The following is a 23727-nucleotide window of genomic DNA, read 5'->3' on the forward strand; positions in this document are numbered from 1 at the left end:
AGTTTGGGGCTAGGTTGATCTGTGTAAGATGTCCCCAATATTTATTTATTTATTATTTTGAAAAGGCACGCTCCATTCATGGGGTGCCATACTACCTAGAAGTTATATCGGTAGATAGATAAGCTAACTCTAGCTCGATCGGAAACTAAAGAAGTAACATAGTAGGTATAGGTTTGTACTAGGTACCTAAGCTAGTATGAATTGATTACACAGACCTAATGACAAGGGCAGACATGGGGACAGGATAAACTAAATAAAGCCTATAAAAAGTAATAACGAATGTAATTAAATTAGTCTCTTAACATCACATTAATGTATACATATGTATTTGGACCCATATTTTGTGCACGATTTTTAACGGGCGGCGAATATCGCAAAAAAAGATTAGGTACCTACTTACCTATCCTATAGGTAGAAAACTTAGGTAAAGCCCATATAAGTAAAGAAAGAGTGGTAGAATAACTCCATACATCAGTTTTCTTACCAAAACGCGAGTTACTTCGTAGTCGACGTCTAGCGTCAAGTAGCGGTATTTATATCAATACTGCTAGTTGACAATAGATTTCGCGGCGAACGAAACCTCTAATATTTGGTACTCATCAATTTTCAGCTAATATTATAACCGGATTAACTGGAAGTATATTTTCAACTCCTTCTGCTTATAATATTAGTTCTAAGTTTTAGTAGCACATTTTACCGTCAGTAGCGACACTTGTGACATCTGCCCCCGTAGCACGGTCGCGTTTTTATCGCTTGTCACCATGCCTGTCACGTTCTAACAAGTATGTAAGTGCGAAAGGGACGCGCATAGTGATAGGCGATAAAAATGGAACCGTGCTGAGCCCGCTGGTGTCAAGTAGCGGTACTGATAGTTCCACTACTTGACGTTAGATGGCGATGTGAGTTATCACTCTTTCTTTACTTATATTACTCTATGGGCTTTACCTAAGTTTTTAATTATATCTACCGTACTCTATGATGCCTACTTTTCTCTGCTCGCGGCAGATCGATCGCGGTGTCAGTTAAGTTGGCAACTAATGTGAGATCACATTATCGATTATCAAGTTCTAGTCGGCCAGTAGTCTGAGAGTGTTTGCCGCTAGAGGACGCCCCAGGCCACGTAGTCGTCCACGACGCCGTTGAGCCGGTCGCTGAAGAGTGAGCTGGTCTTGACCTGCCACGCGTCTAGGCCCATGTCGTCCATGCGCGGCGCGTTGGCCGCCTCCACCGTCACCAGCGGCAGCACGAACACACAGATCAGCAGCCCGTACGGCAGGCTCTGAAATCAAACGTAACAATTGTAACTAAGTAAGTGCATTTCAAACACAATCTTGTATTATTGATGAATAAATATAATGATTATGATGAATCAGGGACCGACTTCAAGAAGGTTAAATATATTTTTTTGCAGCATAGGTACCTCTAGGCGCACGGGGCGCACCTAGGTAGTAGGTATAGTCGGACCAAGCTAACTCTGCACTGACTATGAGGTGACCAAGTGTGGCTGTGAAGAGTGATAGTAAACATATTAGGTATCATAGAAATTTGACATTGCCGCTGGCACACAAGTTCCACATTTTGCATTGCAGAATCTGTAATGTGCAGAGCTAGCTCGGCCCATGCAGATAGGACGCAAATTAGTTAATTAAATAGAGGTTCTCTTTTCGTCGGGATCATTTTTGGGGACGCCCATCAGGGGCGTATTTTGATAGTTGGCGCCCCGGGCCAATAAGTTTCGCCGCCCCAGAAGTCAAGGAAGAAAAACAAAATGCAAAATTGCTAACAAAGGATGGCCCTAGGGTAAATACGCCCCTGGGGACGCCTGGGATAATTTGGAGAAATCCTATTACGTATTAGTCCGGTGGCCGGCTGCATGAAACAAACCTCATCAAAAAATAGAATATACCTACCCTGTAGAGGTACCTGACATTTAGTAGCTTCCAACGCACTTGGTCGGCCTAGGCTTAACCTGGCAGATTTTGTACAAATGGCAAAAACGTTGGACAAAAATTCATCAAAAAAAACCTCATCGAAAAATAGAATGAAACTTGTATGGTAGGATACCTGACCTTGAGGACAGTAAAAAAAAATTGGTCGGCCTCACCTTAGCCTGGCAGTTTTTGCAGTCCGACCAGATTTATTGGGTCACGTGAGAGCTACAATTTACCTCATCGAAAAATAGAATGAAACAAACGGATTATAATAGCTAAAATAAGCCTGTTGACGTATGTCTTGGTCGGCCTCACCTTAACCTGGCAGTTTTTGCAGTCCAACCAAATTTATAAAAAAATCATCAAAATTTTTTTATCGAAAAATCGTATGAAACTGGTATGGTACGATGGCTGCCTTTGAGGACAGTAAAAAAAAAGTGGTCGGCCAAATCCTGTGTTGGCAGGTTCCTGTGTCCGACCAATTTTGTGGTACCACGTGAGAGCTACAATTTTACCTCATCGAAAAATAGAATGAAACGAACGGATTATAATAGCTAAAATAAGCCTGTTGACGTATGTCTTGGTCGGCCTCACCTTAACCTGGCAGTTTTTGCAGTCCGACCAAATTTATAAAAAAATCATCAAAAATTTTTTATCGAAAAATCGTATGAAACTGGTATGGTACGATGGCTGCCTTGAGGACAGTAAAAAAAAAGTGGTCGGCCAAATCCTGTGTTGGCAGGTTCCTGTGTCCGACCAATTTTGTGGTACCACGTGAGAGCTACAATTTTACCTCATCGAAAAATAGAATGAAACAAACGGATTATAATAGCTAAAATAAGCCTGTTGACGTATGTCTTGGTCGGCCTCACCTTAACCTGGCAGTTTTTGCAGTCCGACCAAATTTATAAAAAAAACATCATAATTTTTTTATCGAAAAATCGTATGAAACTTGTATGGTACGATAGCTGCATTTGGGACAGTAAAAAAAAAAGTGGTCGGCCAAATCCTGTGTTGGCAGGTTCCTGTGTCCGACCAATTTTGTGGTACCACGTGAGAGCTACAATTTACCTCATCGAAAAATAGAATGTAACAAACGGATTATAATACCTAAAATAAACCTGTTGACGTATGGCTTGGTCGGCCTCACCGTAGCCTGGCAGTTTTTGCAGTCCGACCAAATTTGTGGTACCACGTGACAGCTACAATTTACCTCATCGAAAATAGGATGGAAAAAAAACGGATTATAATAGCTAAAATAAACCTGTTGACGTATGGCTTGTTACGGACGGCTTTCATAAATTCAATGTGGCAGTGTGCGGCAGAATCCACTTGCATCAAATTTGATGCAACACATTGTGGCTGGACATTAAGAGATGAAATGTACATATAAGATCAAATGGTTTGAAGGACACATAACGCCTTTGCGAGTCGAAGAAATAACAATAGATAAGTCGGAGTCTGGGGAAAGTTCGTCAGACTTCGACTCCGAAGATGATTATGATTAACAGTAATTATTAACAATAAAAGGGTTATTCCCACTAGTAGTCTTATCAGTGGTAACTACTGGGAATTATTTTCCCACCTTTTACCACTGGTAACTACTGGGGAAAAAAAATCCTAGTAGTTACCACCAACTCGGTTTGGTGGTACCTACTGGGAATTTTTATTCCCAGTAGTTACCACTGGTAAAAGGTGGGAATTTCTTTTCTACAAACCGAGCTTCGAAGGAGAAATGCTACAGTTGATGGAAAAAAGGCTGATTTGATGCAAAGATAATCACTTAATATATGTGAGGTTATCTTGTGTATTTTACCGTTTATTAAAATTTTGGAAGGCTCACGTGCAGTTTTTCCTCTTATATAACAAGTGTTCGATTGAAAACTAAGCTTTGGTATATACCTGGATCACCTGCATGTACAAGAAGGCCTTTCATATACGCCCGCCCATCAGATAGGTACACAAAGTCATGATGCGTATGGAATACAGCATGTGTGGCCAAGCCATTATGCCCTAAATTATGTACTACTTCGTTAAAACTTAGCTTACCTGTGTATTTAGTCTTTCCAAAATATTTATCTTCCTTAAAATGCAGCCTACACAAACGGTCTTTGTCATTTGCCTTAGTTTTTGGTACTCAAAGCTTTTTCTCACCGATTTATGCATATCGGTTCCTTGGGAAAAAAGGGAGATCCTATAGGTATATTTCCACAATTTGTCGCACACTATTGCAGTATTGTGGAGAAAAAAAAACATACAACCGAATTGATAACCTCCTCCTTTGGGATTTGGAAGTCGGTTAAAAAAGGAGAATGTTTACAATTTATTGGAAACAATGTATGTGATTTGACAGTGACAGCAACTCCACTATGGAGGCGCCACCTGGCGTGATAAAATGTCAGTTAACTTGTCAAAAATCGATGAAAACCTTTTTATTTTTGACATCTGTGAGACATCATCTCAACGTAAGTGTTACTCTGAAACCACGTCAGTAGTTAGAAAACGTTATTTAGATATTAGATAGATTTATGAATAAAATTTGAACTGAATGTTTTCTTTTTTTTTTAAAGCCCTCTAAGACCTCCATGGACTCATTTACTTATGACTTTTTTCAGTTAGCATTATTAAGTTAAGTTCAAGCTGCGAATAAACCATATTTTCAATATAGAAATTATTATTCTTTATAAATGTGGTCGGACTGCAAAAACTGCCTGGCTAAGGTGAGGCCGACCAAGACATACGTCAACAGGCTTATTTTAGCTATTATAATCCGTTTGTTTCATTCTATTTTTCGATGAGGTAAATTGTAGCTCTCACGTGGTACCACATAATTGGTCGGACACAGGAACCTGCCAACACAGGATTTGGCCGACCACTTTTTTTTTACTGTCCTCAAAGGCAGCTATTGTACCTTACAAGTTTCATACGATTTTGCGATAAAAATTTTTTGATGATTTTTGTATAAATTTGGTCGGACTGCAAAAACTGCCAGGTTAAGGTGAGGCCGACCAAGACATACGTCAACAGGCTTATTTTAGCTATTATAATCCGTTTGTTTCATTCTATTTTTCGATGAGGTAAATTGTAGCTCTCACGTGGTACCACAAAATTAGTCGGACACAGGAACCTGCCAACACAGGATTTGGCCAACCACTTTTTTTTTACTGTCCTCAAAGGCAGCTATCGTACCATACAAGTTTCATACGATTTTTCGATAAAAAAATTATGATGTTTTTTTTATAAATTTGGTCGGACTGCAAAAACTGCCAGGTTAAGGTGAGGCCGACCAAGACATACGTCAACAGGCTTATTTTAGCTATTATAATCCGTTTGTTTCATTCTATTTTTCGATGAGGTAAAATTGTAGCTCTCACGTGGTACCACAAAATTGGTCGGACACAGGAACCTGCCAACACAGGATTTGGCCGACCACTTTTTTTTTACTGTCCTCAAGGCAGCCATCGTACCATACCAGTTTCATACGATTTTTCGATAAAAAATTTTTGATGATTTTTTTATAAATTTGGTCGGACTGCAAAAACTGCCAGGTTAAGGTGAGGCCGACCAAGACATACGTCAACAGGCTTATTTTAGCTATTATAATCCGTTTGTTTCATTCTATTTTTCGATGAGGTAAATTGTAGCTCTCACGTGACCCAATAAATCTGGTCGGACTGCAAAAACTGCCAGGCTAAGGTGAGGCCGACCACTTTTTTTTTACTGTCCTCAAGGTCAGGTATACTACCATACAAGTTTCATTCTATTTTTCGATGAGGTTTTTTTTGATGAATTTTTGTCCAACGTTTTTGCCATTTGTACAAAATCTGCCAGGTTAAGCCTAGGCCGACCAAGTGCGTTGGAAGCTACTAAATGTCAGGTACCTCTACAGGGTAGGTATATTCTATTTTTTGATGAGGTTTGTTTCATGCAGCCGGCCACCGGACTATATACTAATAAATATTGATTGATTTTTCCTACTTTGTCCCATTTATGGTCTACATAAACTAAATGGATCCAGGTGGAGAAGGAAACTCTAACTGCTATATTAGGTAGACTACCTATACCTATACCTATACCTATTCTTACCTAAACCACCCTAAGCCTAATACCTACTATTATTACCTACTCGGTCAACACCGCAGAGCAAATTTTCGTTTTTAGGGTTCCGTACCCAAAGGGTAAAACGGGACCCTATTACTAAGACTTCGCTGTCCGTCCGTCCGTCCGTCCGTCCGTCCGTCCGTCCGTCCGTCCGTCCTTCCGTTCGTCCGTCCGTCCGTCTGTCTGTCACCAGGCTGTATCTCACGAACCGTGATAGCTAGACAGTTGAAATTTTCACAGATGATGTATTTCTGTTGCCGCTATAACAACAAATACTAAAATCAGAATAAAATAAAGATTTAAATGGGGCTCCCATACATAACAAACGTGATTTTTGACCAAAGTTAAGCAACGTCGGGAGTGGTCAGTACTTGGATGGGTGACCGTTTTTTTTTGCTTTTTTTTCGTTTTTTTTTTTGCATTATGGTACGGAACCCTTCGTGCGCGAGTCCGACTCGCACTTGTTGATTACAGACACGAGTATTTCACAAGTATTTCATCACGAAAACAAGTTATACAGTCTACTCATCGACTCATCGTGTTTAAACGTCACTCGTGGCCATGAGCCATGACCCACTACACGATGTACAGTGAGCTAGGTACCGACCGGCTAGGATATTTTATTTTTAGACATCTTATATTACTTTACTCTAAGAATTAGATACTTAGAGGTACCCGGCTCTAGGCATTTTCAAAACTGTTTCCGGAATACTATGCCTACTTATGTACACCATATGGCACACCATAGGAAAATTCCACATTGAAATATTTCGGAAACTTCTAATATTTTTATTTTGTTTTTTCCTATGAAATTTTATTGAAACTTTTCCAACTGTTTATAGAAACTTTCTGCAACTTGCAAATCTGTAACTACTGCCAGCTCATAAGGAAAACCACCCGTAGAAACCAATATGAGTGTATTGCAATGGTTATGATATGATACTATCGTCAACACAGTTAACTGCCTGCCTATTTTAGACCTTATTGCGACGTGTTAAGGTTCATAACTATTAATGGTCAGCGTGTTGTTTGAGTAGGCAGGCAGGTTTGTGTTTGTAGTCTGTGCTTATAGTAGGAGATCCCACATATGGTCGACCTTTACCAATCTATCTGACGGATGAAACTATGAAAATATGTCCCAGAACATAAATAAATAGGGTTGCCTAAAGAAATATGGTCAAGGCTATTTTTAATAAATTTTTGAAAAAAAAAATTATTCGGCAAATTTCACCGATTTGTCTGACGAACGAAATAAGTTTCAATGGAAAGTATACAACTTGTACAACATAAATCAACTAGGTTGCCTATCTTTTTCCGGTCACTATTATGTGGTTGCCGTGTTTAAAGAGGTGATTTTATATCGATAATTGCACTCATCTGTCTGACGCTTGAATTATACATCAAAATGATGGTAATTTTATTGCAAATACAATGGTATAGGGTTGCCTGCGAAAATCCGGTCACAAATAAGGGTTGCCAGGCTTTTAATTAAAATAAGAAGGGAAGACTTTTAGCGATAACTCATTAACGGCTTAACTGACCAAGTTTGTTTTAATTATATTTGATTGAATTTTTTAAGCACTATTTTCATAATTTTTTCCATATTTTTTGGACAAATTATTTATTTATTTATCGTATGGCGGTTACACACTGGTTATTATATACAAATATTACAGGAAGTATTCAAAATTTACAATTATGCAGATATAAACTCGCATTCTTCGTTAGGTTTTTGAAATCTTCAGCGGGTCCGTTGTATTTGGTGATACACCCATTTGGTTTGGACAGATGGTTTCTAAACTTAGAAGGAAAAACTTTTTTTTTTCGTTCAAAACGATTATTTCCGAAATGGTTCACATTATCAAAAAATGTTGTTTATAGACCACTAATTATTTTGAATGGTCTATCCAACGACACCCTACACTATAAGGTTGAAACGATAAAAAAATTGTCACATACATTTTGTTTCTTTCAAAGCGAAATTCATTTTGAAAGACCTTTCCAACAACATCCTACACCATAGGGTTGACAGGAAAAAAAAATCCTCACGTACATTTTGTTTCTTTCGAGGCGATTATTTCCTAAAATATTCACTTTATCAAAAAATGTTTTGTAAAAAACCGTATTTATTTCAAAATACCGCATTTATTTCAAAATACCTTTCAAACGACATGTCACACTATAGGGTTGAAGCGAACTTTTTTTCGTTTGATACCTACGTTGTAAGATGTCATTTGATATGAGTTTTAAAATAAATAGGGTTCTTCAAAAAAACATTTTTTGATAAAGTGAATATTTTAGGAATAATCGCCTCGAAAGAAACAAAATGTACCTGAGGATTTTTCGTGTCAACCCTATGGTGTGGAATGTTGTTGGAAAGGTCTTTCAAAATGAATAGGGGTTTTAGAAGAACATTTTATGATAATGTGAATATTTTCGGAAATAATCGCTTTGAAAGAAACAAAATGTGTGTGACAATTTTTTTATCGTTTCAATCTTATAGTGTGGGGTGTCGTTAGATAAGCCTTTCAAAATAAATAGGGCTCATTAAACAACATTTCTTGATAAAGTGAATCATTTCGGAAATAATCGTTTAGAAAGAAAAAAAAAGGTTTTTCCTTCTAACTTTTGAATCATCTGAACCACCAAAAAATATGGAAAAAACATGAAAATAGTGCTTAAAAAACTTAATCAAATAAAATTAAGAAAAAAATTGATCAGCTAAGCCGTTTATGAGTTATCGCTAAAAGTCTTCCCTTCTTATTTTAATTAAAAGCCTGGCAACCCTTATTTGAGACCGGATTTTCGCAGGCAACCCTATACCATTGTATTTGCAATAAAATTACCATCATTTTGATGTATAATTCAAGCGTCAGACAGATGAGTGTAATTATCGAAATAAAATCACCTCTTTAAACACGGCAACCACCTAATAGTGACCGGAAAAAGATAGGCAACCTAGTTGATTTATGTTGTACAAGTTGTATACTTTCCATTGAAACTTATTTCGTTCGTCAGACAAATCGGTGAAATTTGCCGAAAAATTTTTTTTCTCAAAAAATTATTAAAAATAGCCTTGACCATATTTCTTTAGGCAACCCTCTTTATTTATGTTCTGGAACATATTTTCTTTCATATTTTCATAGTTTCATCCGTCAGACAGATTGGTGAAGGTCCACCATATTATATGGGATCTCCTACTAAGTATTACGTGTTGGCAATGACTAAACGCACTCATTTGAATGTCATTAAACACAGCTTTGGATGTAACGCGGAAGTTATCTAATCGCCATTCATGATAACACTCAATACGCTTTAACAACATGCTTGCCTAATGAACAGGCAATGATGCCCTATTGACTAAAGTAGGTACTTAACAATAGCACATTGCTTACTAACTATTCTTGAATACTTGGCATACTTGCAATACAAGTCTATTCTTTTATTTCGAACTTCTATTTCTATCCTATATTTGACTTGACTGATGTATCTTAATCTTAAATGTAGGTACCTATCAGATAGATTCTTGTATTGTTATTACTATGAGACTCGATCCTCGATGTAAACTGAATGATGGCAGAATATAGTATAATATTTACGTAAGTACCTACCTATTAAAATGATGTACCTATTTGATGGCATTATGTAAGCATCAGCAAGCACGCCATTAGGTACAAGTAGGTGAGGTAATAAATATATTAGTAAGTAGCTGCTGTTAGGTTTGACTGTCAATGGAACCGTCGGGCCAGATTCGCATGCAGAGTTCGCGAATCGAGGTCGAGAGGAAAATGGAGATTGCTCGTGGCCGCGTGACGTTTATCATTATTAGATAGTTGCTCTCGCTACGCGACCCAATCACTGCGATGGTGCTAGTACCCAAGGCCACGGACTGATGGACGCACACGGCGCGCCTCTTGCGTCCAGTCCGCGGTCTAATACGAGTTGTATATTATACGATTGATAACAAATGCTAAAGAATCCCAACCACAGGGCAACTACATAGTTATAACCAGCTATCTTATAGCTCTTTGTCCCGGTTACATCCCCACCTACAGCTACCTACTGATTCGGAGCGCAGAAGCCGCTCTTACAGAAATAGTCAGCCAGGCGGTTTTCTGCGTCTAGATAGGCCGAATCATCAATATGTAGGTACTTATTCGTGGCTCTAAAATTATGCAGAGACTGCTTACTGCTAAGTCTGGCTCTTCTAACAACACCTAAACTCAGAAAGTAAAAAATAAAAACTCTGTGATAGGGCTGATGCTGATGCATATATTATAGGGTGGGTCATTTTTCCTTTTTTTTTAATTTAATAGGGGGCACAGTATAAAAAGGTGCCATTTGGTAATTAATTATTGCACGTATTTTTATTTTATTTTTAGCTTTAATTTTACTGCTTTCGGATTTTAGTCAAAGTTTTTTAATTGTTAAATGTATGGACATTATGAAAAAGAAAATGTTTCTTTTTGAGTACTTTTTTATTTATTTATTGGCTCTGAACCTTTACCATGCTATTTCGAGCTAATAATGGTAGGTATAACTTTCTAGCTAAAGTTTGAATAAAGAGACGATACATAAATATACTCCGCAGGGCGCAGACCATACAAAATATAACAATATTTATATGAAAACTTTGAAATGGATCCGGAGGCAGAAAATGAATTCCGATTACAGAATAATTTGAAATACTGTTTATTGGCATTATTACGCAACTTTTTGTAACTGTGCCCGAAGGATAAGTAATACTTTTTTTTTCTCCATACACGAGTGACCCACCCTAATGTATAAGTAGTTATAGGTAGAGTACTAATGTACGTATGTACCTGTTGAAGTTCATAATCAAAGTCCGCCCTCGGGTAGAGCATGTCGGGGTCGAGCCGCAGCCGCCGCAGCGCCGCTTGCAGCTGCGCGTAGTACTCGTCGAGTAGCCGGGTGTAGTGTTGGTCGCGGAAGGCCTTGTCCGAGCCGGCGAACACCAGGTACAGCAGGTCGGTGACCGCGCAGCCCGAGCGCACCGTCTGCCAGTCCACCGGCACCACCTCCACCGCGCCCTCCTGCATGCCCGAACATATCACCAGTGTTCACTTATTATTAGGACTTACTTATACAGTACTTCGAATCGCTACACAGAATCGAGTTAGCCCGACACAGATTGTTTATAATGACGATGAATAACAGTCACGGTCATAATCGTACTCGTTTATTAAATTTTGAAACAATTAAATATTCCATTCACTTGCACGAGCACTCATTTCGAACCCAGAAATGAGTCCGCGCGAACGTTCACTATAGTAGGAGATCCCACATATATGGTCGACTTCACCAATCTGTCTGACGGATGAAACTATGAACATATGAAAGAAAATATGTTCCAGAACATAAATAAATAGGGTTGCCTACAGAAATATGGTCAAGGCTATTGTTAAGAAATGTTTGAAAAAAAATTTTTTTCGGCAAATTTCACCGATTTGTCTGACGAATGAAATAAGTTTCAATGGAAAGTATACAACTTGTACAACATAAATCAACTAGGTTGCCTATCTTTTTCCGGTCACTATTATGTCGTTGCCGTATTTAAAGAGGTGATTTTATATCGATAATTGCACTCATCTGTCTGACGGTTGAATTATACATCAAAATGATGGTAATTTGATTGCAAGTACAATGGTATAGGGTTGCCTGCGAAAATCTGGTCACAAATAAGGGTTGCCAGGCTTTTAATTAAAATAAGAAGGGAAGACTTTTAGCGATAACTCATAAACGGCTTAACTGATCAAGTTTATAATATAATAATAATAACAATTCAGCCTATATACGTCCCACTGCTGGGCACAGACCTCCTCTCATGCGCGAAAGGGCTTGGGCTTGATCAAGTTTGTTTTAATTTTATTTGATTGAGTTTTTTAAGCACTATTTTCATGTTTTTTTTTTATATTTTTTGGACACATGGTTCAAAAGTTAGAAGGGAAAACCTTTTTTTTTCTTTCTATACGATTATTTCAAAAATGATTCACTTTATCAAGAAATGTTGTTTAAAGACCCCTAATTATTTTGAAAGGCCTATCCAACGACACCCCACACTATAAGGTTGAAACGATAAAAAAATTGTCACACACATTTTGTTTCTTTCAAAGCGATTATTTCCGAAAATATTCACTTTATCAAAAAATGTTCTTCTAAAACCCCTAGTCATTGTGAAAGACCTTTCCAACAACATCCCACATCATAGGGTTGACACGAAAAAAAAAATCCTCACTTACATTTTGTTTCTTTCGAGGCGATTATTTCCTAAAATATTTACTTTATCAAAAAATGTTTTCTAAAAAACCGTATTTATTTCAAAAGACCTATCCAACGACATGTCACACTATAGGGTACATTTTTTTCTTTTTTGTCGTTTGATATCTATGTTCTAAGATGTCATATATGAGTTTTAAAATAAATAGGGTTTTTCAAAAAAAAATTTTTTGATGAAGTGAATATTTTAGGAAATAATCGCCTCGAAAGAAACAAAATGTACGTGAGATTTTTTTTTCGTGTCTACCATATGGTGTGGGATCTTGTTGGAAAGGTCTTTCAAAATGAATAGGGGTTTTAGAAGAACATTTTTTGATAAGGTGAATATTTTCGGAATTAATCGCTTTGAAAGAAACAAAATGTGTGTGACAATGTTTTTATTATTTCAACCTTATAGTGTGGGATGTCGTTGGATAGGCCTTCCAAAATAAATAGGGGTTTTAAACAACATTTCTTGATAAAGTGAATCATTTCGGAAATAATCGTTTAGAAAAAAAAAACAAGGTTTTTCCTTCTAACTTTTGAACCATGTGTCCAAAAAATATAAAAAAAATCATGGAAATAGTGCTTGAAAAACTCAATCAAATAAAATTAAAACAAACTTGATCAGTTAAGCCGTTTATGAGTTATCGCTAAAAGTCTTCCCTTCTTATTTTAATTAAAAGCCTGGCAACCCTTATTTGTGACCGGATTTTCGCAGGCAACCCTATACCATTGTATTTGCAATAAAATTACCATCATTTTGATGTATAATGGAAGCGTCAGACAGATGAGTGCAAATATCGGTATAAAATCACCTCTTTAAACACGGCAACCACATAATAGTGACCGGAAAAAGATAGGCAACCTAGTTGATTTATGTTGTTTGTGTTGTTTCCATTGAAACTTATTTCGTTCGTCAGACAAATCGGTGAAATTTGCCGAAAAAATTTTTTATTTTTTATTTATTAATAATAGCCTTGACCATATTTCTTTAGGCAACCCTATATATTTATGTAGTGGAACATATTTTCTTTCATATTTTCATAGTTTCATCCGTCAGACAGATTGGTGAAGGTCGACCATATGTGGGATCTCCTACTACTACGAAACAGATCAAAACCTGCACAATGCGCACCTGAACGATGCGAATTGTAGGTATAGTTCCGCCGGCAGCCGGATACCGAATATTCGGCTGCGGCCGATGGTCAGGCCGAACATCCGGTATCCGGCCAAACAACTATCCGTTGCATCTCTATAGTTCGTTTTTTTAGCATTAGAAAGAACTTGAAAGAAGGTAAGCGATCTTGACATGTCTTTTATTTGAAAAACCTTAAACTAATAACGCATAGACAGATAGTCCCCTTACGGCTAACCTGCCAAAAGTGAAGCCGAAACACGATCGATGTGTGCGTGGAACGCTCGTGTTTTATGCTCAGCAACACACACACATATACAAAAACGTGTTGCCAGTATATAGATATTTCCCTCAAAATGGGGGATTTAACAACATCCTTAACACTTGGTTATTAATAATTTGTGTGTAGATTTAATAGCAAAAGCTTTTTTTTATGTTTATTTAAGGAATTTGCATTTCTGTCCTTTGTGAAATAAGGTTTAAATAAAAAAAATATACATTTTTACAATTTTTTATTTAAAATGTGCATAAAATTACTACATAATTTAAAATGAAATAATGAAATATTTAAAAATATATAATTTTTATATAATTATACAAGGAACTTCAATTAAGCGTATTCATTTTAGAATGTAAACGTCATGTCCCATTTTGAGAAAAAAATATTCACTACACTGGCAACATTTATAAGAAATGGCGGCTGACGAAACATTGGATTTTTATAGTTACGATTACGTAAAAATATCACATTAAACTGTATACTTCCGCGTGAAATGTAACGTAAGTCGGTTTGTTTTTATGATATGATGCGTTGTGACACCCATTCAATGCACAAACAACCATTTTTCCTGTGTTTTTGATTTTTAAACGAGAGGTGTACACAAACCGACGTGACCTTGAGTACTGCCAGGGCCGATCGAATACGGTGACACCATAGTCTAATAAAACATGGTCTTCCATTCCCAGAGTGACACGGGCCTACGTCACAACAACATGGCCGCTATATATAGCGCTATCGCATATTATCATATAGCGCTGTCGCATGATGACGTAGGCCCGTGTCAGTTAGGTGACCTAGAAAAGACGGGAATGGAGTACCAGGCGGAGTATATTATTATACCATGCGGTGACACGAGTGCGACGTGACGTCGCACTTGAAATGGCTTCACTAGGGATGTACGAACACTCGATCTATGCCTTATAAATCTATGTGAAAAACGCTTTTTAAAAATCAGTAACTATTATTTATGAAAGCAGAAGAATATAAATGATCGTATTAGATTCATAATTGTTACATATTTGCCGTAACTTATTTTTAAAATGTGTTTTTCAATTAAAAGACACAAGATTGTTTACCTTATTTCTAATCCTAAAAAAACGAACTATAATAGAAAACAGTTCAATTAAATTGCATATATGTATAAAAAAACCGGGCAAGTGCGAGTCGGACTCGCGCACGAAGGGTTCCGTACCATAATGCAAAAAACGGCAAAAAAAAAACGGTCACCCATCCAACTGACCCCGCCCGACGTTGCTTAACTTCGGTCAAAAATCACGTTTGTTGTATGGGAGCCCCACTTAAATCTTTATTTTATTCTGTTTTTAGTATTTGTTGTTATAGCGGCAACAGAAATACATCATCTGTGAAAGTTTCAACTGTCTAGCTATCACGGTTCGTGAGATACAGCCTGGTGACAGACGGACGGACGGACAGCGGAGTCTTAGTAATAGGGTCCCGTTTTACCCTTTGGGTACGGAACCCTAACTATTAGTCTATTAGCCAATAGTGACATCTTGAATTAATAATCTTTAGCCTAGATCCTATTCCGATACATGCAAGCTAGGTACATTACATTGATCTATTAAGTGGTCTTTTACTTTACTGGAAAGTTTCAAGGAAATCCGATGAAAATTTGTTGAGATTCAAAATAATTAACGGCTGCTATTTAACTGATCCCCAGATTTAGTAAAATTTAATACCAAAAAAATATATTTTACCACCCTAAAATAATAAATGATCACCAAAATTATAACACCATTTTAATGTGAAATGATTACCAATTTTATTACATTTTACTATCCTATTAAAGGAAATGACACCAAACTAATCATTATTAACCCAAAAATAGTAAATGATTACCAAATTTCAAACCCCATTTTAATGTGAAATGATAACCAAATTTTTACATTTTGCTATCCTATTAAAGAAAATGACACCAAAATAATCATTGTAAACCCAAAAATAGTAAATTACCACCAAAATTAGAACTCCATTTTAATGTAAAATTATAACAATTTTTTTAAATCTTGCTATTCTATTAAAGCAAATGAATCCAAAATAATAATTGTAAACCCAAAAATAGTAAATGACCACCAAAACCGTAACCACATTTTAATTTAAAATGTGCAAATATTTAATACATAATATATCGTTATCCTATTAAATTAAGGCTACAAATATAATGACCACCAAAAAATACTTTGGTACCCTAACTAAAAAAACCATGCTTACCAAAAAAAATGACTGAACACCAAAAAAATAAGGCCTAAAAATACAAAAGTCCCACCGTTTTAATTACGACTGCACTTCAAATTGTATTCAAATACCAAATATATTGAATGATCACCAAAAATCATTAATGATCACCAAATCTTGAAGACCAAATTAATGCGATATGTTCACCTAAATAAACCACTATGATTACCAAAAAATGTAAACATATTACCAAATAAAGTAAAGTGATGCCAAAATTACTAGCCCCTCCCGCTCAACCCCCCCGTACCCCGCACCGCATACCTACCTAACCGAACCTACTTTTCTAGTAGCATTTCGTTATGCTACTAGAAAAGTAGGTTAAACTGCTATCAGTTTGAACTGCTATCAGTTAAGTGGGTTAGGTTAGGTTAGCACTGCGACCCTTACAGAAACGAAATGGTACTAGAAAAGTAGGTTAGGTTAGGTTTGAACTGCGACCTTTACAGAAACGAAATGCTACTTTAAAAGTGGGTTAGGTTAGGTTAGAACTGTGATCCTCACAGAACCGAAATGCTACTAGAAAAGTGGGTTAGGTTAGTTTTCAACTGCGACCCATACAGAAACGAAATGCTAAAAGAAAAGTGGGTTATGTTAGATTTGAACTGCGGCCCATACAGAAACGAAATGCTACTAGAAAAGTGGGTTAGGTTTAAACTGCGACCCTTACAGAAACGAAATGCTACTAGAAAAGTGGGTTAGGTTAGGTTTGAACTGCGACCCTTACAGAAAAGAAATCCTACTAGAAAAGTGGGTTAGGTTAGGTTTGAACTGCGACCCTTACAGAAAAGAAATGCTACTAGAAAAGTGGGTTAGGTTAGGTTTGAATTGCGACCCATACAGAAAAGAAATGCTACTAGAAAAGTGGGTTAGGTTAGGTTTGAACTGCGACCCTTACAAAAAAGAAATGCTACTAGAAAAGTGGGTTAGGTTAGGTTTGAACTGCGACCCTTACAGAAAAGAAATGCTTCTAGAAAAGTGGGTTAGGTTAAGTTTGAACTGCGACCCATACAGAAACGAAATGCTACTAGAAAAGTGGGTTAGGTTAGGTTTGAACTGCGACCCTTGCAGAAAAGAAATGCTACTAGAAAAGTGGGTTAGGCTAGGTTTGAACTGCGACCCTTACAGAAACGAAATGCTACCAGAAAAGTGGGTTAGGTTAGGTTTGAACTGCGATCCTTACAGAAAAGAAATGCTACTAGAAAAAGGTGACGAAATTAACGATAACGATATATTAAATATTTGCACATTTGTAATTAAAATGTGGTTACAATTTTGGTGGTCATTTACTATATTTAGGTTTACAATGATTATTTTGGAGTCATTTGCTTTAATAGGATAACAAGATTTAAATATTTGGTTATAATTTTACATTAAAATGGAGTTCTAATTTTGGTGGTCATTTACTATTTTTGGGTTTACAATGATTATTTTAGTGTCATTTTCCTTAATAGGATAGCAAGATGTAAAAATTTGGTTATCATTTCACATTAAAATGGGGTTTGAAATTTGGTAATCATTTACTATTTTTGGGTTAATAATGATTAGTTTGGTGTCATTTCCTTTAATAGGATAGCAAAATGTATTAAAATTGGTAATCATTTCAAATTAAAATGGGGTTATCATTTTGGTGGTCATTTATTATTTTAGGGTGGTAAAATATATTTTTTTGGTATTAAATTTTACTAAATGTGGTGATCAGTTAAATAGCAGCCTTAAATTAATTAATCCACTTCGTCACCTGCTTTTTCTAGTAGCATTTTATTTCTGTAACAGTCGCAGTTCTAACCTAACCTAACCCACTTTTCGAGTAGCATTTCGTTTCTGTAAGGGTCGCAGTTCAAACCTAACCTAACCCACTTTTCTAGTAGCATTTCTTTTCTGCAAGGGTCGCAGTTCAAATCTAACCTAACCCACTTTTCTAGTAGCATTTCGTTTCTGTATGGGTCGCAGTTCAAACCTAACCTAACCCACTTTTCTAGTAGCATTTCGTTTCTGTATGGGTCGCAGTTCAAACCTAACCTAACCCACTTTTCTAGTAGCATTTCATTTCTGTAAGGGTTGCAGTTCAAACCTAACCTAACCCACTTTTTTAGTAGCATTTCGTTTCTGTAAGGGTCGCAGTTCAAACCTAACCTATCCCACTTTTTAGTAGCATTTCCTTTCTGTAAGGGTCGCAGTTCTAAGCTAACCTAACCCACTTATCTGATAGCAGTTCGGTTCTGTGAGGATCGCAGTTGTTACCTAACCTAACCCACTTTTATAGAAGCATTTCGTTTCTGTAAAGGTCGCAGTTCAAACCTAACCTAACCTAGTTTTCTAGTAACATTTCGTTTCTGTAAGAGTCGCAGTGCTAACCTAACCCACTTAACTGATAGCAGTTCAAACCTAACCTAACCTACTTTTTTAGTAGCATTTCAGTATGCTATTAGAAAAGTAGGTTAGGTTAGGTAGGTATGCGGTGAGGGTACGGGGGGTTGAGCGGGAGGGGCTAGTAATTTTGGCATAATTTTACTTTTTTTGGTAATCATATAGTGGTTTATTTAGGTGAAAATATCGCATTAATTTGGTCTTCAAGATTTGGTGATCATTAATGATTTTTGGTGATCATTCAATATATTTGGTATTTGAATACAATTTGAAGTCCAGTCGTAATTAAAACGGTGGTACTTTTGTAATTTTAGGCCTTATTTCTTTGGTGTTCAGTAAGTTTTTTTGGTAAGCATGGTTTTTTTATTTAGGGTACCAAAGTATTTTTTGGTGGTCATTATATTTGTAGCCATAATTAACATACTTATCGGTGCACGTTTATGTATTAGGTACCTACACTAAATATTCCTATTATTTAAATTTGTAGTAGTGCTTTTTTGGAGTCATTATTTTTTGTTACGTGTTATTGTGTCTTTAAAATAAGTTCATTAAACATGTTCAGGGGGTTTTACTAATTGCAACTTTCTAATACAAATTCTTGCTTCGAATTGTCAGCTGATATATATAGATGGCGCTGTCCGTACAGCGTATGCGTACTGGTCCGCCTCCATACATTATGCAGCAATGGTACGGTCGGTCGGTGGTTGGCTAAATGTTGACCTACCTACCTAATTAGTATTCATTACCGAATTATAATATTGTTAGAGTTATTTGTAATGGATTATATTAGTTATGTTAATTAAGACTACATCGACTGTCCAGTGGCGCCCTCGTTGGGGGAATTGTACCGTGTTTTCTAATAATAAACCAATTAGTTTATGTATAAATCAGTGTATTAATATTGTTGTCCTACTGATTGCCCAACTTTTGGTCTTTGTCACATATTTATAATTTGCTTATTTTTGCTTTATTAACTAAACGGCAAATGGTGGCCACATTTTTCCGTTTAGAAGGCGATATGCTGAGTTGTTGACTGTATGTATATAAATTATTAGTCGTTACTGTTCCTAGCCTAGCATAAGATTGTTTATTGACGCCTGGGTTTAGCGGTGACATATGTTTGGACGGTATATTATAAATAGCTGAACGCGGACTATAATTAGAATAGTCAACACAACACCACATTACATTAATTCCTACTGCAAAGTGAAATGAAACTCACTGGTTTGAGCCTGTGCATGAGGTTGCTGGGGCGGTAGTCGCCGTGCACGAGCACGGGCCGCCGCAGCGGCTCGTAGTAGTCGAGCACGCGCTTGGCGTTCTCGGCCAGGTACCGGCCCAACCGCGCGCGGTGCTGCTCGCCGCACGCGCTCACCGCGCCGCGCACCATGCCCTCCCACACGCCCTTTGTCTTCTCCTCGTCCGACCCGAACTCGAACCTCCGCTCCTTCAGCACGCGCGCGAACTCCTCCGGGTTGTCGTGCTCGTACGCGAAGGACAGCGCGTGGAACTTCGCCAGCTCGGCCACGGCGGCGGCTGCGTACGGCCAGTCGATCGACTTGAGCCGGTCGTGCGTGCCGAACCCGCGCGCGCCTAGGTCCTCCAGCACGATCGTCTCCTCGAACACTTTCGGATTGCAGCCGTAGTATTTCGGGAAGTACAGCCGGTGCTCGGCCGGCACAGAGTTCTGCTCTTCCAGTTTGCGGTAGATGTCCACCAGCATCCCGTAGACGAATCTCTCGGTCTCGTACAACTTGGTGATGGGCGCGGCGTCGCGCATTTTTCCGTTGATGTTGGCGACTTTGGCGAAGAGGCGCAGGTCGTCGCGGCCGGGCGCCGCGACGGTGATGAGGAAGAGCTCGGAGGTGTAGTTCCCACCGCCGGTGGAGAGCGGGGTGACGGCGACGCGGTGGTCGCGGTAGTCCTGGCCGCGAGCGACGTCGTCGAGCAGCGCGCGCAGCGCCGGCGTCGCCGCGTGTGGAGCCCCGTCCGCCATGTCGCGAGGAGCGCGTGCGACTGACCGAGAGATCGTCTCGGCCGCACCACTAATACTAATCTGCAGAGTAAATTGAACGCGTTTTTGTTCAAATGACCTATGTTCATGGGTTGTGCTACATCCGGTGTTGATCCAAGTTTATGGGCCTTGATACTGGCTGATACGCCCACCAGACTCATGGTAAGAACGCTAGAATTTTGTACTTATTTATTTAACTAAGTACTTTAGTTTTAGTTAGTAAAATTAAACGTATTAGTTGTAAGTATAAATATAATCGACGCTCCATAAAACAACACATTTACTTACTTTAACTGTGGATTTATCAGTGTTTTAGCATAATAATAAAGTAAGTAGGTAACTCATTCTGGTAACATTTGAGAAGATTTTACATGTAGGTACCTCTTATTAGGTACTATGCTCATAATTTATAATTAAGTAAGTACTTAATTAAAATATTATCCTTTTTCTTATCTTATCCTATTGCCTGAAACACGGGAAATTCTAGTATAGGCATTTGTAAACTACTTTTATCTAATAACAATTCTTATATAGTCTTTCAGAGCAACCACCACCTTTTTCAATAAATTATTTGTATTTGAAGATCAAGGGTTCGAAATAGGGTTGCAGATGGTCGGAATTTGGCGGAATTCTCCGGATTTTAGCATGTGTTCCCGATTCCCGACAAAGTGAAAACTGTCCCGAAAACAGCTTTACGTTATACTTATAAAACAATAATTTCAAGTTCCGAACTGTCGTCGAGCGAGCGAGCGACCCGCGTCGAGTTTTTTGTTTGTTCAAGATCTCAAAGAATTTATACAATTTTTATATAAAAACGTCTATGGGCAGAGCAGCTGACGTAGTGCCAATAATGTATAATATCGTTGTTGTTTATGACTTATTACAATACCAAATGTGTTATTTTATTCAGATCAAGTCTGATTAAAGATACTTAAATGAACCACTATAAAGTCCAAGCCGTTATTTCGATACACTAGTGAACCTCTAAACAGTTAAAAGGCATCTTGTAAACGTTTACACAGCCGCTATGCAGATAGTATCAATGGTAGTATAATAAAGCTGTTTAGCGGTAAACATGTTCAGCGCTAAGCTGTATTATGCGCCACATGTGTTCGATTATACGTCTATTGTTTTCATAATAGTTCACTCGTTCTCCCTTAAAAAGTCAGCGTAATAAAAGCTGCTTAGCGGGGTAAACGTGTTCAACGGTAAGCTGTATTATGCGCCACATGTGTTCCACTATACGTCTATCGGTTTCATAATAGTTCACTCGCGCTCCCTTAAAAAGTCAGCGTAATAAAAGCTGTTTAGCGATAAACATGTTCAGCGATAAGCTGTATTATGCGCCAAATGTTTTCCATTATACGTCTATTGGCTTTATAATAGTTCACTCGTGCTCGCTTAAAAAGTCAGCGTCATAAAAGCTGCTTAGCGGTAAACATGTTCAGCGATAAGCTGTATTATGTGCCACATGTGTTCCGTTATACGTCTATTGGCTTCATAATAGTTCACTCGTGCTCTATAAAACGTCAGCGTAATAAAAGCTGCTTAGAGGTAAACATGCTCAGCTAGAAGCTGTATTATAAAGAAAAGAAGAAAGAAAGAAGAAAGAAAGACATTTATTGTAAAAACCTTCTACATACAGCGCCACTTCAGTTACAAAAAAGAGAGAAGAACTTACTAACTAAAACACTATTATGCGCCCCATGTGATCCATTATACGTCTATTGGCTTCATAATAGTTCACTCGTCCTCTCTTAATAAGACAGCGTAATAAAAGTCCACAATTACCTTCTTATACAGCACATGGCGTAATTTTATCCACTAAACAGACCTTATAACGGTTAAAGCATTTGATAACCCTTAAAGCTGTATAGGTTCGTAGCAAATATACCTTTATATCACTCTTTGCGTATTAATGGTAGTTTTCAGAGCCGTGATGCAGCGTTTAATCAGCCCTAAGCTATATAAATATCACTGAGATCTATTATACAGCTGTAGGACCACGAGTGTGCTCTTATAAGAGTCTTAATACGCACAGAGCGTTAAATAGAACTAAAAGTGAGTAGTTATAGAGCTATCTGTGCTACTTGGGCGAATATCCGGTATCCGGCCAAACAACTATCCGTTGCATCTCTATGAAGTACCACCTTCATCACTCATGTGACTGTAGCCCGCTATAATATATATAGGTGCCCTTATCAAGTCGACACAGAAATGTGTGGTGACACAACGTATGTCGAGCAGATGTCGGGACACAAATATTCAAAGCGATTTTGAAATAATACACACTGTAGGGTCTGTAGGTATATTTCGAGCTGTCACCGTCCGGGGACCCTCGTTTACGTCGTTTAAAATACCTTAGCAGCGAGATGACTGATCCCTCGACTTTCACGACCTCAGGACGGACGGAATATTTTTTATTGTAAACTTGAATTTGAGCCTAGATTCCGATGATAAACGATCACGTAGCTTCATTAGAGTTGATTCATTGCGTTTGTCGGCCGGCGAGAGGCCGGCGGCGACGGCGGCGGCGACGGCGGCATACGAAACCAACTCCCGCAGATACTCGGAGCTGCTCAAATTAAATAGACCGACACGTGCTACGGCTACTGCCACGATTTATTGTCGGTGCCTTCTAGTTCACCAACAAAGGACAAACAAAGGTAGAAGTCATTTTAGTGGCAATTTAGGTCATCAGACATTTGACGCTTTTCATGAATAAAACGGTGCATATTTATTGAGTTCAATTCGAGCTAAGCCAATGGCAAGTCATTACAGTAATCATTATTCTGTTCGAATTTATTCTACTTATTTATTTAATTCACTGAATTCAATCCATGTTGCGTTATTTATTACAAATTCATATTCATAATTTAAACTTAACTGCTAATTTATTAAAATTACCGCCACGTAACAATTCAACGGACACTCCAAAAATAAAATTTATTATTATCACTATTCGACAAACTATGCATTCTTGTGGTACACTTTACGGAAAAACTACTGCACTGTTAGGTTTGAGATTTAACATAGTAATTTATATTAATGTCTAGGTGTGTTATTAAGCATAAAAATATCATTTTATAAACCGACCGATTTGACGACCGGTCTGGCCTAGTGGGTAGTGACCCTGCCTATGAAGCCGATGGTCCCGGGTTCGAATCCTGGTAAGGGCATTTATTTGTATGATGATACAGATATTTGTTCCTGAGTCATGGTTGTTTTCTATGTATTTAAGTATTTATATATTATATATATCGTTGTCTGAGTACCCACAACACAAGCTTTCTTGAGCTTACCGTGGGGCTTAGTCAATTTGTGTAAAAATTTAATGTCCTTAATATTTATTTATTTATTTATT

At 37.7% G+C, this 23727-nt stretch overlaps 1 protein-coding gene across 1 annotated transcript; it reads right to left on the bottom strand.

The window, feature by feature from the left end:
* Positions 1-265: 265 nt before the first annotated feature.
* Positions 266-20417, bottom strand: LOC134798475 (uncharacterized). Its single transcript, XM_063770904.1, has 3 exons — positions 19572-20417; positions 10856-11086; positions 266-1279 (listed from the first exon to the last, which is right to left on the bottom strand). Exons 1-3 carry the CDS (start codon positions 20343-20345, stop codon positions 1100-1102), a joined length of 1185 nt encoding a protein of 394 aa, XP_063626974.1. The 5' UTR covers positions 20346-20417; the 3' UTR covers positions 266-1099.
* Between the last annotated feature and the right edge of the window lie 3310 nt (positions 20418-23727).

This window comes from Cydia splendana, chromosome 16, assembly GCF_910591565.1.
Source record: "Cydia splendana chromosome 16, ilCydSple1.2, whole genome shotgun sequence".
NCBI lineage: Eukaryota > Metazoa > Arthropoda > Insecta > Lepidoptera > Tortricidae > Cydia > Cydia splendana.